Source organism: Lipophrys pholis (genome assembly GCF_963383615.2).
Source record: "Lipophrys pholis genome assembly, chromosome: 4".
In the NCBI taxonomy this organism is placed as follows: domain Eukaryota; kingdom Metazoa; phylum Chordata; class Actinopteri; order Blenniiformes; family Blenniidae; genus Lipophrys; species Lipophrys pholis.
In genome coordinates, this window is record NC_137637.1 from 16,205,147 (window position 1) to 16,223,389 (window position 18,243).

Consider the following 18,243-nt stretch of genomic DNA (forward strand, 5'->3'; position numbering starts at 1 on the left):
TGATTGAATGATGGCAAAGTCAAGTCAAATGTATTCATATAGGTCATTCAAAAATAACCGGAATTTACCAAAGAGCATCTAAAATCTGGTAATGTTTAATTTGAGGGTTATTGAAAAGAAAATCAAAATGAAAACATGTAATCACGCATTTAAGTCAGCATGGTACTTACAGTAATTTCTGTGCATCTCAAACCTGTTTACTAATTAAAGCTTATTTTAGCACAAAAATGGATTATACCTGGAGTGACCTAGAGATTTGTTCTTTCATGTCTATCATCATCTCTCCATCTGATAACATATTCTTATCTTCAGTAGACCCAGTATCCCGGGGAAACCAGATAAAATAATATAAAAATAGATAAAAAGGGGATTAAAATATTTAAGTGCAGTGGTTTATTTTATTTCACAACAGGGAAAATGATTTCCACAATTTGAAATTAGTCAAAAATTGCTATGTTAAGGTAGGCTAACAGCAGACAGTAGAAAGTACAGCGATTATGTTATATTATCTATTTAAAAAAAACAAACGTGTAGAACTGAACCCTGGCAACCACAATTCAATGTGCTGAACTTTGCGTATGTCATCATCCAGGTCATTCATTTTGTACAGAGATATGTTGTTGTGGTGGTTGAATTTATTTGTTTAACAGGAAAAATGATATAAATGAGTTCTTGTTTAATAGCTTACTGCTTCCTTTTCTTTGTAATATTTTGATTGAGCGTTGTGCAACAAGCAAGATTAAGCAGTTGGACATCCTCTTCTCTCCTGTTTGACTTGTAGGAGTTTAGGTTAAGGTGTCATTATATGTGGACGGGGCTTTTCCTGTTGTGTACTCTTCATTCAGGGATACAATTTACAAGCATTTCTGACCAATTTCAAGCTTTACATTCAACTCATTCCTTGGATACTGGTAGCTTGTAATCTAAACAACACATATAGCAAATATGTAATCATTTTGTTTTTGTAAATTCAGCTTTGATTAATCCGAAGCAATATTATGGCAAACTGAAGTGAGAGACATATAATTCGTATGATTAATTGATCCAATGAGTCCCAAAGTTAAAAAACAAACAAAAAAAAAACAGTTGCACCTGGAACGGCATCCAGCATATAATCTAGTCAAGGACACACTGCAAGTTGACTTGCTGTTGAGACACGTTTTCATCCATCTGTACTCCGAAACACAGAATGCATTTCGTCACTGTTAGACACTGAAATAATTGGATTTAGACATATTGACGGCTTTAAATGCTGTCTGCTGACCCTAGAGAATAAAGTGGGTCAGTGAATTCAGCGTTTCAAATTACTTGCAAAGCGTCAAACACATTGAAGTGACAGTAAAGGGGTCCTCGCTGTGGATGGAAAACATGCGAAACAAGAATTTCCTTGTGTGCCGTGATTCTTAGTCTTTCCTTTTATCCATACGTATTATTGTCCAACAAAGTAAGATGTCACAGACTACCGGTATATTGATTTTTGCAGTGTTTCAATCAACCTTCCTCCCAACCTTGACTGCGAATCAGAAAATTCATGGAAACAGTGACCAAACATCTTGATTCATTACTCACTGAGGCGCACCTCAAGATGAAGTCTATAAGGGTTTCACTCCAAACTCCTTAAAACATTTCATCCTGAGCTGCATTCAAACTTTTTAACAAAGTCAACTAACTAATTCTAACTACTTGAATGACCCACTGAAACACTGGGAAAGATTCCACCAAGTGCTTCGTTTAAAGATGAGCCAGAAGATAATCTTTTGGGTAAGATGACCCAAAAAAAAGTCATTTCTTTTATAGGTGACTTTCAATAATCAGTTAATAAAAACTATGTAAGATCTTTAAAATTGGACAACAACTGAAAAAAAAGCCTTCCCTATATATAGCTTTAGAAGGACAAATCACTGTCTCAATTTATTTGTTGCCACATCTCACACACCAGCAGCTCCTCACCTGGGCTCAATGGCTTTTCTGAGGGAGCGCCGGTCATCACTAGGGAAGGCTGAGACTTTGCTTGCTGTTATGTTGTCAAGATTAGATCAGTCCATGGTATGAAGCCCATAATAAAGAACTGATACAATCTAGAGACCTGGAAAAATGTTCATTGATATGATATGAATGCTCTTCTTTTGTTGAACGTCTGCTTCCTCTTTCGCACGTAAGCGGAGGAGCCTTGAGAGGTAAAAACAGTGGAAAAGCCTGCTATTAAGTATTTTATAATTCTGCAATCATTCAACATATTGCATTACTTGGGATTAGTATGCTATCCTAAATATGTCGTCTTAAATGCATTTGAAAGTCATTTGAAACGCACTCCCTAGTTTAGGTAATATTTCTGTTCTTTCCTTATAGTTTTAGATCAGGAGCTTTAATCGTGTGCACCGAATGAAAGTAAAAAATATCCTGCCAGAAGAAGAAGTGAATATTTTAACTTTATTTATTTAATTGTTTTGGAGCGATGTGGAAGTTTCCAAATATAATCACGTCTCTGCTAAATGTTTTCACAGTCTGGGTATAGTGGAGATATTCCCCCTCTTTCTTCCTGAACCTTACTTCGTGTGACTAACTCCAAATGCATAAACAAAAGCATGGTATGATGAATCTCATCCCCCGGCAACAAGCTGGTTACTGAAACACCTCTGAAGTATGACGAGTATAAGTAGGTGTGGGAATTTTTCACCTCTTCTGAAGATCGTTCCTTTCATTCGACTGCACTTGCTCTTATAGCAATAATTTCCCTGTTTGCAGCCACGCACATGGGAGCTTGTAAAAATGTTATTTGAAATGTATTCAAGGCTGTGCAAATTACTTTTTGAGAAGATATGTATTTAGTGGGGTAAATTGGATTTCTTCAGGAGACATGCCGAGTTTTAACCAGCATGGCCTCATGGCTGTGTTCCATTCACTTACGAAGGAAAAGCATTCTTCATTCTGTGGGAGACCAAAACAGCTCAAACAGTCTGCCGTCTAATCATGTATATATTGTTTGCAGTCTTTAGTGCTGCACTTTTATTAGAATTCAATGGGAATGCCTTTTTAATGCTCCAGTGCATTAGGATAAGTCCATGTTGACGCTCATATAAACGGCATAAAAACAACTCCACTCTTGGTGCACTGTTAATAAATAGGTTGATGAAGCCTGTAAAATGTAGCAAGTATTACATTTGCTTCAGAACCCTCCGTGTTGTGTCGTTTTCTCTGTAATAGACCCCCACCAGGATGGCGTGTCCGTCTTTTTCCCTCATTCTCTCACAGTTGAAAAAAGATTTTGAAGAAATACAGAAAGCCCCTGAATGATCGCACCAATTTGGCAGGATGGGAAAGAAGATGCAAAGGAGGGACATTACTTCCTGTTTAATTTTATGCGAGTTGTGTGAAGATAGCTGGAGCCTTACCACCCCACGGTGGTAGAGAAAAAAGCAGCATTGCATTAATAATGAGATTGTCTTCCTGGTGGGGAAGAGGCTATGTATAGGAGGAAACAGTTAGATATGGCTCAACACATGTTTATGGAGAATTTGTGAGTCACTGGGAGGTGGGAAATGTCCCATTTCCCAGTTGGAACTCAGTCAAAATGGGAGCTTCCCACATTGGATATAGGACGTTCCAAAGAGCTCCCAGTGGAGGCTCTGACCGATGTCACCCAACGGGGAACCACAAGTGAACTACTTTTATCTTATCTATGTTCATTCTCGGAGACGTTCATTTCAACAATCACTCAAACCGCCTCAGTGAAACAGACTTGCCAGTTTGTCTCAAGCATTACAGGAAGACAAAGGTATGCATGAAATTTGTATAAATGCAGTGTGGAAATAAATTGGAAATAAGTAAATACTTCTTGAACTACATTTCACTCCCCTCTGAGTTGATGTTTGTGATGAAAAACGTGTTTGTTTGTTTGCTTGTTTTGCTTGTGGACTGCACTGCAAGCGGCGGCCATGTTGTTTGTCATGTACAGTCATGTGAACGCTGTGAACAAGGAAATGGAACTTCCCCAACTGGTGACTTTCCCATTTCGTATTTGCATGAACGCAGTCCTAAACTGGCACATGACCAACAGTTGCAGAAGAGTTAGGAATTAGGGGCCGTGGCTGCCAGTGGGGACATATTAGCACTCCAATTCATGTTCGAGGACTTCGGTGAGTCTGACCACAGGGCAGAATTTTACTGGAGGCCATGTACACTATGCTTGTATCTTTCTCACACTATTGTTACCTCCGACTGTACATAAAAAGCAAACAACCATCGGAAAAAGACAATTCATTTCTTTGCCGTCGCCTCAAAGCATATGAACAGTCCACTGATCTTCAAGATCAGACAATAACTCATTATATGGAGCTGCCGTCATGGAAGCTAATTCACCTCATGACGTCTTTGTTTTTTCAGCTCGTACATCCAGGATCCAATTAAAAAAGAATCCCACTGTGCTGTGACCACATTGTTCTGTCATGAGTGTTTTGACGATACGGTGACGCAAAGGGTTTTGCATGGCTGTATCAGAGTTCAGGGCATGAAGGCAGATATTATTAGTTTCAAGTTGAAGGCAGCAGCTTTTAACAGAACTGTCAAATTATCTTACAGTGGAAAAATAAAGGTTTTAAGGCAGCGCAGTGTGATCTTCACATAAATATAACATTTGACAATATAGGTCCCGGAGGCTGTGGTGATATTCAACCACAACCTTGAGTCAGATATTGAAATTATACAACAGTTATACACTAATGTTTTTTTTTGTGGGTGGAAAGCAATTAGAATAAAAACTCACATTTATTTTACAGTCATTTGGTTTGTCTCTAACACAAACAAAATGTGGCTACTAAACCAGAAAGTGCAGTGGTTGTCTGCATGTTTCTTTGTTACTTTATTCCTACATTACATTAGTTTCAAGTCCCTTGGATCACGAACAATTATTTGTACATTTCTATTTCATGTGGAACTAGAGAAAATGTTACCCCTTATCAAACCAGGTGTTTCAGTTATTGGTGTTAAAGCAACATCTGAAACTGTTGTTATATTAAATATCAGCATTTACTGAACGAAAGACTCTGATCCATTTGAAATGAGTGTGACTAACTCCACACATCAAGGTTAGAAATAAAATACAGGATTGAAGAAAGAGTTGGAAGGTTTGCAGTCATTCGGCTTACCTGCCTATATTAGAATACATTTTTACTCAATTTGTAAACCTAAAGTGTGATTGTATACCAAGTTTTTCACTTTTACTGCATTCAAACACACCATGATGAATTTCACCTGCATTGCACCAAAATGTTTAAATAATGATTATATAATGTCAAAATGTTTGGGTTTTTATTCTAACAAGTTTATATGTTGAACTGAACCAATATGTATTTACTAATATGACACCAATTTGAAAAATAATTAAAAACCTTAAGAAAAACATAATATACTGTCGCTGTCATGGACATGAATCTGGCCGGGGCGTGTTTGTATGTTATCCCTAAGCGTGCCATTTTCATCCCATATTCCAAAAACATGCACATGATGTTATTAGATGTCAATAAATTGCCTGTGGGTTGGAGTGTGTCTCTCTGTGTTTGCACCGTGGTGGACTGGTGACCTGTCCGGGGTGTAACCTCCTTCTCTTTTATTTAGTTTGTATCAGCTTCAGTGGCCCCAGAACTCTAGATAAAGCAGATGGATGGATAGATTCTGTCATCTAATACTTTATGGCTGCAATTTCACACTCTATGACTGATTTTAGACTCTGAATATAAATGTGTTTTCATGATAATATGTCAAATTAGGCGTAGAACGTGGCGGTGTGCTTTTATTCTACATTGAGATAGGGAAAATAGAAAAAAATGGAGAAAAAAAAGGACAATAATTATTGAAGGTTACGATATATTGTGACATATTTAAAGCAAAGTGATTCTTATTGTTTGATTGAGGTAAATCAGTGCAGAAGATGGATGGAACGCTGTATTGGGACCCTGCAAACAAGTTATTGTTCTGATATGACAGGTGTATTTGTAAGGATACCGTGACTTCAGCATTACATTCATCCAGCACGACCGTGACAATTCTCATGCAAGCCCAGCATGTAGTGCAGTATTGTAGATATAGTTTGTTTATTGGACTTGTGCTGCAATGGTGGTGTATGCAATTAGACACGGGCAGCAGATGTATGTAGTGTTGGCTTGTAGAGAAACACTCATCACAAACACCTGTTCTCAGGTGCTTTATCACGGAAAGAAACAATACAGAAAGGACAACAGATAATGTCATGGCCTTAACAAGCATAGTTATTGCCTCGAACAAGCAGGAGAGAAAGTGTTCAATAAGAGAACAACAAGCGTTATCTTTCTACCTGCAGTTTGTTCAGACCTGTGCCTGAACCTCAGGTGGAGGTCCACCCACTGCTGCCGTGGCCACAGACCCGTCCTGCAGTTTCTTTTTCTATCAGCAACAGTTAGAGTCCACTTTGTGTGTCTTCACCAATATTTACCAATATCAGTAGCTGCAGAGCTGAGAGCTGTAACGTTTGAATACCAATTTAATGACCCGTGGGGAATCTAATTACCATTAAACACACACAAGGTCACAAAATGACCGCTGGAGATGCTGTTTTCTCAGCCCAGAACTGGCGCCATTTAAACACGACTGGTGCACGAAAAGCTGCCTTTATCTTGACAGGAGGCCGTGTATTGTGTCTGTTCGGTGAATTCATATGCACTAATCACATTTGCCCCTCCTGCTGATGAATTTTAATGTGTAATTAAAAGAAAAGTAAAAAATAATTTAACACCAAAACCTAATTTGTACAAAAGCAAAACAACAAAAATGAGAATTACATAACTTTTAAGGCGGGTGTACAGTGTGCACCTCGTAGAGGAAACACAAGTAATCGTGGCAATAGTTTCTTTCAGTCATCTATTAAAAACTGATATTCTTTGTCCTGGTTGTATCACTTACGACCTAAAGCTACTGATGGTTAGTTCCTGGTGACGAATATGTTTGTTGACCAAGGGAAACTTTTAATTGAGACAAGTTGACAAGCTTAAATGTGGAAAAATGTTCACAAAATGCTCGATATTTTGCATGATTTGTCACAATTTTAGACAATGTCCCCAGAAATAGAGTGTGTCCACTGAGAGTCTTTACAGCCTGTAATCACAATCTTCAACAATATTCAGTATATGACGAGGCTCTGTTTCTCCATGCAGTTCTCTGAAGGTCGTTATTTTGCTCGACACGATCCATCAACTTCCTCAAGCCTTCACCTTCAAATAAGGTCAATCGAATAATATCTTGTGAGTTCATTGTAGGAATGAGCTGCATTATCTTCTCAAATCTGTGGGTAAACACTGTCAAACTGGCCTGAATGTGACGTCCACCACGAGCACCAGTTGAGATTGCTTTATTGCTTTAGATAATGTTAATATGACTGTTTGTAGCTTACATGCTACATTGTTTTCAATTTCTCTATGGATATTGTGCTACATCACGTTCATTTTTTGGAAGAACATCTCTTCCACTTTCCACAGCACTGCTCAAATACTGCCGGCCAGGAAAAGGAACGTTATGTAGTGTTTCAGCAGCCCAGCAGGCAACTGCATGAAAGTTAAGCGGCTGAATAACATACAAATAAATTGAACAGATTAATGTTTCAGGCACTTACTAGTCAGAACGCATATGTTTCATCATTCAATATGTTTGTGCACACCACTGCAACCACAGAAAACATGGCACAATCCACAAAACACGAACATTACCATGGACATATGGGCAACCAAATGTGCTGCCCTTAGCATCTAGTCTAGGTTCTCTTTTAAATATTCAAGTTTCATTGCTTTGTTTTTCTAAGAACTTCTAGGGATTTATTTTTTTTAATCTACTGGTGCCTGGCACAGAATACTCCAGTAATTTGTTGTGTAACTCCAGAAGCCCCCTTGTGGGCGGCTCTGTGGTCCTCAAACACAAGTTGAGCAGATGTTGGAGCAACTTTGGTTCTAACTACTGGGAAAACTGTCTGAATGTTGTTGGCTATACAAAGATATCATTTTATTCTAATGGATTTTTTTTTGTTTGTTTGTTGGTTTTTAAGGAGACAAAGTTTTAGCAAATTTTGAATATAATTTAAGTATCTTGAGAAGGAGCTAAGTGTCGTTCTATGCTATGTCCAAAGAAAAGCTCACGTAGTCGCATGGAGTTAAAACACTTCACATACGTACATTCTCCATTTACTGCTAAACAAAGCTTTTTCACTGCTCCAGAAGTTCATGGTGAGCTTCAATAATTTATTTCCTGAAAGCTTCAGATTACGGACAGGAAAACATTGCCTATGGGCAAAAGAAATAGCAGTGGTCTCCTCCAATTCTATTCATTGTGTGGTCAAACTTACTGTCATACCCAAGGTTATGGACTCTGATTTACACCACAGATAAGCAGACAATACTATAACATTTTTCAAATCCAATTGTTCCAGCCTGTGTGATAAAATCAAATGGTACAAGAATGAATGTACAATCTAATACAATGCGCATTATTTCTAAATTAATGAGGTGCATGAAAGAGTAAATATGTGTTAAGACAGTTTATATAAAGTGAAGCAAAACTGTACTTAGGGCTTTAAAATAAATAAATTTAGTATCTTTTTGGTAATCAGAGAGTCAACTCAGTATCCGTCAGCACAAAATTCTTATTCAGCCTATACAATAGTCATTTTATTAAAGTGCCGGAGTGTAAAACACATGGAGGGCTGGAGAGAAATCCACAGCAGATTCTCACGTGAAGCTTTACGAGGAAACTTGACAGTTGAACTCACCACAGCAGGCGCATTGACCACAGAGAGGTTGTAGCCGTAAAGGAAAGACGAGCCCAGGGCCCCAAAGAAGGCAGCGTTCAACAGGCAGGCTGTGACTGGTTGCTAATGACAGAAAGCAAAGAAAGAAAAGTGTTACTCATGAAACAAGAGATAACAACACAGTTAACGTTGATGTGTGCCTACTCTCCGTAGCGTGCAGGAATACTAAGTAGACCGCATGTTTTAATATGCAAAAGAGGTACATTAATGACAATTATGTACAAATTAATGCTATTTCCAGGATATAAATGGTCTTCTAAATTAGATGGCTGCTGGGAAAAGGGAATAAATCCCAACCAGACTGAAAAGGTGAAGACCTACGGGCAGTTAATTCACTACAGCACACAAAAAAGCATGAAGGACATTTTGCAGGGAGCCACACCATTTGAATGGTTAAAATCATAACGTTTGTCATTGGGTGACACAAGAGGAAAGGCCATTCAGTCATTTAATTGAAATCCTTTTTTCCCATAAGAGGACGAGCGTGCCTTGCAGATTTCATGACACGACTTCGTTATTGCACACTCTGTGTGCCGAGTTGACATTTAAGCCAGAGGATGGTGCAGAGTATTAATTGAATGAGATATACACAGAGACGCACAAATGTGCTCTTTTAACTAAAAGATTTGAATGCGTCTCATGGAGACGTTAAACCAACAAACAAATAGCAGAGGGATGATTGCGTTGCCGTGTTGTCATTGTTATCATCCTCTTTTGATCGTGAATACCTAGGACAGTAGGCAATCACAGGCTGTAATTAATATCCAGCCCACTTCTGGATGATTTTCTATAACAATCCCGTCCTCTCATCACCGACATGATTTTGTGCTTCTCAGTCCCATGTCGTGGTGTTTCGAGCATTTGCCTTGCGATGTACAGGATTTATTTATTTCAAAGAAGGTTTCGCTTCAAAACCTGAAGATCCACTGTTACTGGGTACTCAGCAGAGAGTACCCGCCAGATGGCAGTATGCACTGAAGTGGATATCGTCGCAGTGCTTCAGAAAAATGTAATGTCCCACAGTGCCTACATGATGCCTTCAGTTTCCTCCTCAAGGGCACACATCCATTCATTCAGGCCCTCATGACTGTCGGCTGGCAACACATGGTTGAGAATCTGTTCTTGTATATAATATCCAAGTTCTTTAATTGATATTAGATATTGACCCATAACTGTGTGGAGGATGTGTATTAGACCCGTGACACTGCTGGCTTGCATTTCAGAGTGGAACTTAATTTACCAATCAATGAGGATGTTTTCCAGAAGAGCAGATTCAATTTGATTTTGATATAAATGAACTAATATAAGTGAAAGGACACAGTAGTTTGTTGAATGAATTTTTCAATCTTATAGTATATTGGAAACTAATGTCTCAATGTATTCTCTGGACTTTCAATCAAGAAAAAAAAACAAACCCTAATGTGAAAAGCAGACCCAATTTTTTACCAACCTGCAACATATTTTTTTTTTCTAGTCAAACTAGTTAAAACAAACCCAGTTGGGTGGAAACCTGTCCAATCTGGTAAGCCTGAGGGAACCTCCAGTAACATTTCCACAAGCACCTGCTGAACCCTGATCGTCTCGACTCCACTCGGCTTTCATGGCTGCCTGCGCACTTTGTAGGATCTGCCACCAGGTACTTTTTCAGTACCTGCTCGGTCGAATTCCCAGCAAGCTGAGTTGAGCCAAACACGTGACATCTAAAAACGGCAGAACACTAATTGGCTATAGAGTGACACCTGACAGCAACTCCTTCACAAAAATCCAATACACCAACTTTTAAATAGGGTTACTAGGAAGGTGAACTTTATATATTCACTGAAATGATTAAACACAAACCAGTACCATGGAAAAAGCATAATGTGCAGACATTTTCGGTGCTTTGCGACGGATGGCTGAATCCAGAGGGAGCTGGACAGAGCGAGAGCGAGCCAGGAAATGGCCTGACAGGTAACAGTGAACATTGAAGGAGAAGATGATTAACGAAAGAGTGATTAACAGACCATCAAGGACCAGAATAGCCAGAGTGGATCCAATAAAGAAAAAACTTGCAGTGGTTAAACCAAGTCATCATCATCAACGTCCAACCATCTCGTGAGCAACGTGATGGAGAATGACCTTGACTTAGCTATGGTCTTGTTGGAAAACTCAAGAGAGGATGGTGAGTGTGTTTGTTGATATGAATATATTTGTTTTCACTTTCTTTTTACATATTATCGCGTCTTGCTGTGTGTATATTCAAGGTTACTTGTGTATTGTGGTTCAAAATCCTGTCCAAGGCATGCGTGTCCACCTCCATCATCCTGCCCTTTATCCAAACACCAGCAACTGCTTACACATCAGCACTATATTATTTTACACTGCCTTTGGTTAACCACATTACCATTTCTGACTTTTGTCTAGAGAAGAGAAAAGGATGCACAAGACACCATGATGTACTCAATGAGGTAGGCGAGCTGGACCAGGTCCAACATCACCAAGACAAGTGGAGAGATGTCTGCATTGTTAAATTAATAGTGAGGTACAATGGGGTAAATGTGGAAGCACGTGAACATGACAGCAATCATTTCCTAACAAGTACTAACTGCAGCACAGCGGCTCATACGCGTCTGCCATTTTGTTCAAAGGCTCGCATACTGCTGTTGTAGGTCCATACATCCAATTAAGTCTCATAAATCGATTTTCATACAGATTATGCAAAGCACAGCAAGTCAGCACCATAGATTTCACCAGATGGCTATCAGAGTCCTTTCTTTTCTTTTCCCTTCAGCCTGCTGATAACATTTTGTCACACTTCAGCTCTAGGTTGACTGACCATGCTGTCAGTCATCCACTCATGAAGCCGAGAACGATGACATGGCACCAGTTGGGAGGCTTTTTCAAAAGAGCACACGGAAGGTTTGCTGGGATAATTTGGCGACAAGACAGACAGCTATCTCAAAATCACATATCAGACCTTTTTTGGTATTTAACAGCGAAAACATGCAGCCAGAGAAATTACTCGAGCTTCCGTGAGTTTACTCTCCTGTATCATCTTTTGCCCTACTCTGTTTTTTCTGAACTGTTGGAGAGTGCTTTGTCACCTTGATGTCCTCCATTGGATAAAAACAGCCTCTCAGATCATTTGGGTTCGCTGACTATGACAATACCACTGACGTTCGAGTGGTTCTCATTTGGAATGAAAAACAACTAAATTGTGTAAAGTAGGGGTGAGTGAACCAAATAATGGTAGGGCCGTGTTTTGCACACACAAAAATGCTGGAAATGACCAGTAATGTTTCTTTGAGCCAAGCGGAGCATTTTGGGTACAAAATGTTCAATATACCCAAATCTCAGAGAGAAAGGAAACTATGAGAACACTGTTATACCCAGCTTGTTGGAGAGCATAACAAAAAAGGGGGGTCGACACAGGACAGCTTGTAAATAAAATAATTTATTGAAAATGGCCGACAAAAGAAAACAAAGGCTAAACTTAACATAATCGACCCAAAACCAAACCACACAGGCAGGAGAGCGGGGAAACACTCTGACCAAGGCCTGTGGCCTGTCACAACACAAATCACAACCCTTGTACAAATCGGAACTGTCAGACTGTGGGTCAGAGGCAGCAGGATGACACAGAACAAGGGTTGGAGTTTCAATCCACTCACTTGAAACACCAGAACATCGGTTTTCGCTCCTTGCACAGACAGCAGAGGATCTCTTTTTTCTTGATTTCTGGTAGCAAGTGAACCTGATTTAATAACTTCCACACATATAGGGGAAACTTTCTTTCCTGCCAAACTGTTGCCTGGAATGACTGTAATTCCTTTCACCAAACAAGTGCACACAGTTGAAATTAGGTAAGCACAAAAACAGAGTGCATGGGCAGCACTGAGAGTTTGTATTTTCACTCCCCACAAAAGCATTTCAGAGTCTCAAAACAGACTTTCAGATAAAGGAAACGCCTCCTGCAAAATGAGAGTCTAACTCTGTCCAACAACAAAGTCCCACACGGTGTGTGTCTGGTGCCAAGTGGGAATGGGCGCTGAATTGCAAATCACTTGTGTTATTTAAAATCATTGATTCTTTCCTTAATGATCCGTAGTCTTGGTCTTTAGAAGTGCCCTCTGAACTGCACATAACTTTCTGCAGTTTTTCATTTAAAAAAAACTGTGTCCACAAGGGCTGTCATCTCAGCTCCAGGATCAGACCCTTCTGGCACTTGGCTTTGCCAAGCTGGGATTACTTGGGATGCAGAGGGCTCTGTTTAAAAAAAAATTTGTGTTCACTTCTTTGAGTTCCATTTTTAAAAACATGGTATATGTCACGCTTCACATTGTGTCTCTTGTGTTCTTTTTGCGATTCTGACTCTGTTTCAGGCTCCCTGTGTCTGATTGCTGCTCCACGCCCTGATGTCTTTCACCTGTACCTGTGTGTGTAATCGTCTTCCCCTGGTGGCTTTGGGATATATTCTGTATGCCTTGGTTGCTGGTCTGTCTGTGGCCACGTTTACACCTCCCTGGGTTTTTACAAAAACAGATTTTTTCCCCCCTCTATGTTTACAAAAAAATCTTCATTGACACGGACCTGCATATACCTCTGGTTCAGAGCTACTATGAGCATTCCAAACCTGTAGGGGGCAGTGTAACGAAAAGCATGAAACCATAATGGCCAATCAGAATCCTTGAAAAAAACACAGCATCACTAATCCTGAAGTAAATATCCACCTACTATACCCCTGTTTAGATGCAAACAGAGAAAAGGTTTTTCCAGATCTCCACTGAGTTTTGATATTGCCATTTTTTAAAACAAATATATGCTTCAGTTCCACCTACTGCCTTCAGTATTGTCTACTGAGCCAAATCTAACAGTGTCTTTACATTGTTATGCCGATGACAGTCAGATATATCGAAATACATACACAGCTAAACAACAAAAGATACTTTCTCCATCAAACCCTCCAGTTATGTCTCATTGTCATTAAACCATTTACATTTTACCTCCCAAAAAAAACTAACAAAAACAAATAAACTGCATAGAGTTTGGTTTAATTGGTTCCTGTAAAAACCCCTTGCACCTGAAGAGAACAGTTTGTATATTGGGTATTCAGACAATTTACAAATTAGCACTTCAGTAAAGTTCAGCTAAGCAGCTGGCAAACATAGAGCCTGTTCTTGCACAGTAACACTTTGAGTAACTCAGAGAGTAATCCAGGTTTTTATCATGTCTTGGCTGCATTACTGTAATGCACGTTTGGTCTCAGGAAATCTTATTCCTGTTGGTTAAGAATGTGACTGCTCGTCGCTTAACTAAAGTATGTAAAAGGTAGCACACAATGCCTGCTAACATCTTTCAGTGGCTGACAGTTCACTTTGGCATTGTTTTTTTTTTTACCATTTTTACCATTTTTAGATTACTTTGTCTTACCGTTCTGAAATGATACATCCCTACACAAGATCAGTTGCTCCTGGAGGTTTCAGAGGAGGCTCAGGGGGGACAGAGCTTTTTCTTTTGCTGCTCCAAGATCATAGAAGATCTTCATGGAGATTCATTGTCCATATTTAAAACCGCTCTTAAGATCCATTTTTAATCTTTGGCTTCTGACTCAGCATGAGACTTTGCTCTTGTTTTGATTGTTTTATGATTTTTATGTTTTTATGAGTTTATGTACAGCACTCCGTTATGCCTCTCTTTCATTTTGGGGATTACTCATGTGCAGTATTTTTTTTTTCAGCTATGGTTATTATTAAAGAGGTAAAATGTTTAGTTTCATTGCATTGACTTAATGAGTTAGTAAACATGATCACAACTATATGGGCTGATTGCATTAGTTCAACTTTTGCATACAGAAAGGTGACACATATGAGTTAAGAAGGATAAAATACACATGGGTCTCTCTTGGTCAAACTTAATAAATAAGACTTTGGCAAATGCAATGATTACCATAAAAGCCAATTACATAGATCAAATATAGTGTAAAAATATGTACCACACATATAGGTTGTGAATTGGGAAATACACCTGGGGCCCACTATAATCTATACAGGCAAGGCTTGTGAACCCAATCATTATTATAAAATTACTACATGTGAAGCTGGATTTTGATTTTAACTGTGAAGATGAGGACTACAGGTTGAGGTAGTCTGCTAAGAATTCTCACAAGGATCCTTTTCTTCTTTGCGTTTTGCTCATCCTTAGGTTGCTGTAGTGGTGGAAGTAGGGGGCACAAGTGTATATGATGCCACACAAAGAATGACAAAATGCCTCCTGTCAAAGAAGCTGGCCATGGAGTTCAACGTGGTTGGCTGTTAAGGGAAAAATAAATTCCAGCAATTGCTTCATCACACCGTCGTATTTTGAAAGTAAATCCATTGAAGTAAATAAAAGTTTTAATAACAGTACTCATCAATCATCCATCCACTTTCTATCTATCTATCTATCTTCTTATCCTATTCAGGTTCGCAGGTCGCTGGAGCCAATTACAGCTTTTTTTTTTACTGTGGGCGAGGCCAGAATACACACTGGACAGGTCGCCAGTCTATCACAAGACAAACACAGAGAGACAGACCACCACACACGCTCACAACTAGGGGTAATTCAAGGACACCAATTAACCTCACATGCATGTTTTTGAATTGTGGGAGAAAACCGGAGTACCCGGAGGAAACCCACACACACACACACAGAATATGCAAACCCTACACAGAAAGGACCCAGGCAGTACTTGAACCCGCAGCCTTCCTGCTGTGAGCCACCAGAGGATGAGCGCAAGGCTAACGCTTTATTGAGCAGCTGGACTGACATTATGTGCGTTTGGAACCTGGTCCTGCAGGTTCTACTGAGCATATTTTGGAACAGTGTGGGACATATTAGAGCAGAATTTCTAGAGAGGAATGAGAGATTACAGCTATTATTGTTTGGATTCAGAGCAAGTCAAGTTAAACTAGAAACGACATGCGAAGTGAGGTAAAGAGGTCAGTCGACACAACCTGTTTAACCACTTGGAAAACAAATCTGAACCAAATTGCCTCTGCATTGGTTAATAAATGCAAGGTGAGCATCACTGACATTAGACTGAGCCACTTGTCCCTGTTCACTGTGAAAACCTATTTACTTTGTATACCGAGCACTTACCAGTGTAAAGCTTTGTAAAATCATTCTGAGGGTATTTCCTAGAAATAACTGAAAACATTGTACAAGGTCATTCATTTTGAGAGCACCCTTTAAATATAATAAAATATGAATATTAACAATGATTTCAATATTTATGAAATTAGCTGGGATTATTATTTTGGCAAAAAAAAATACTAGTCATATTGAAACTTCAATAATGGCCAACTTCTGTGAGTTTTCAGTAAACATACCAGATAAGTTCACATTTGTCAGGGTGTATTTATCATTTTGATAAAGAAAGAAAAAACATTTCTCACAAAATGAATGAATAAATAAAAATGAGATTGAGGCTCAGTTTGTCATTATTTTGTCTAATGTAAAGACCGTGTCCAATTGTAATGATTCAATTGAAAAATACAGAATTTAGTCTTGCCCTGGCCCTCTTGTGTTACCAAAACATGACTTAATGGCATAGTGGTAAGTTAAATAAAAGTTTAATTTTCACTTGGAGTGTGGTAGCTGGTTGCACTGTTGTGGTCTTTCAAGATACTTTCACTGTAATTTATGTACTTAATTTTTTTTTTGGGGGGGGGGGGGGGGGCATATTTTGGCAGGGTTTAACAGGATTAGGATTAACCTAATTAATTAAGGTTAATCCTAACCATTGGCAAACTGTTTAAACATGTAAAGGAAAAAGAATACAAGCAACCAATATGAGTGAAATTCCCACGAGAGCAAGCATGAGCCATAACTGAGGTCAACAACTTTCTTTCAAAAAGATGGAACAGGCAGCCACGAAGATGAATGCCTTATTGGGAGATGGTAAAGACAGAAATTAATTGGATGGAGAACAACAAACAGTAAGCTTCTCTGACAATTTAAAGGATGTATGATCATTGTCATTATGGCCACGTTTTGCACAAACACCAACTTGGCACGACTCCTCCTGTGTCGATGTGAATGTACAACAGGGCTGTATGGTGATGAAGTATTTCCAGGATCGACACAGGAGTTCATGTGATCTGCATGATTTGCGGCACAACCTTAGCAATTGGGGATCGGGGGCGTCGCTCAAGCAGCAACAGGCGTGGGATTTCAAACTGCAAACCTGGTTACACACATGCGAAGGGCGGAGTTAGAGAAGAATACTGCTGGTGGGTTGAAATTTGAGACACATATGTAGAATGGGCGAAAGTATTATCTCCTAAGATGTAATGAGACAGAAGATAACATAAGGTAGAATTAATTTAGAGTCTCATTTTTATTGGTGACCAAACAATCATCATTTGATGTGAGATCCAACGGAAATTAAAGAGGTGCTTTCAAATATCCTCAGGCTCTGTGAAGAGGCTCTCCCATATTCTGACCTGAGCGTACATGAAATCTAATTTAAGCAGGTATATTGATCTTTGATAAAAAAAAATTTAATAAATGACAGAAAGTGTTAATGCCATGCAGAGCAACTCAAAATATCAGCAAGAAGTGAGTGTGAAGCCGGAAAAACATGAGAAGTTGCTTTGCATGTCTATATTTATCCAACAATGAGTACATTTATCAGAAATGTATCAGGAGCCTTGAAAAGGTGTTACGTAGGGGGTGGTGAAACTGTTGGTGTGTGCGTGTGCTTGCTTGTGTGCGTGTAACAGTATGGTTGCAATATTTGTTGAAGTGATCCATCACAGTCCTGGCCCAGTGACGGTCTTTTCCCATTCGCATGTGTTACCATACAAATGTAGCAGCACCTCTTTTACTACACTTGCTTTCCATGTTAATGTTTTCCCAAGAGTGCGCTTAAAGCCTACAGACACTGAGAAAGACATTGAAGTCTGCATTGGTGTATTACTGTGCCTCCAACCATGGAGCTGTTTTGTCATTACCATCCCAAAGGTGTGTAATGAAGAGCATAAAGAAAGATAAACATGCTAATCTAAACATTTGCGGTGCTTGTCGGGGAGTGGTGCGATGGCATTTGCCACTCAGCAGAATTAGTCACACATCATAATGCAAGGCCACAGCGAGGTATAGCAATTAGCTTATGAGCACAAATGGAAATCGCTCTTCTTCGCGTGTGCTTTAATGGCAAATGACTGGTGTGGGTATTTTCCTTCTATTTCAAGGGCCACTAATGATTTAATGCCAATAAACTGATTGCTAAACCAAGCAGAGTCGCTAGTGGGCTGGATATAAAATGACAATCAGCAAGACCTTGGATTTAGCCTCTGACACTTTAATGTCCTGCGTTCTCTTTGTACAGTCTAAATTTGTGTTTTACTTCTGCACACAGTCAAGTGTCACATGTGCAGAATCACACAGAGGACATGTGC

At 39.2% G+C, this 18,243-nt stretch overlaps 1 protein-coding gene across 1 annotated transcript in view; it reads right to left on the reverse strand.

Annotated features, from left to right (window-relative positions):
* slc2a9l2 (solute carrier family 2 member 9, like 2) overlaps window positions 1-18,243 on the reverse strand; it is a 114,453-nt gene that overhangs the window by 90,844 nt on the left and 5,366 nt on the right. The window contains exon 3 of the mRNA XM_080461840.1: window positions 8,786-8,887. Coding sequence (XP_080317966.1) covers window positions 8,786-8,887 — 102 coding nt within the window. The remainder of the gene's footprint in view (window positions 1-8,785; window positions 8,888-18,243) is intronic.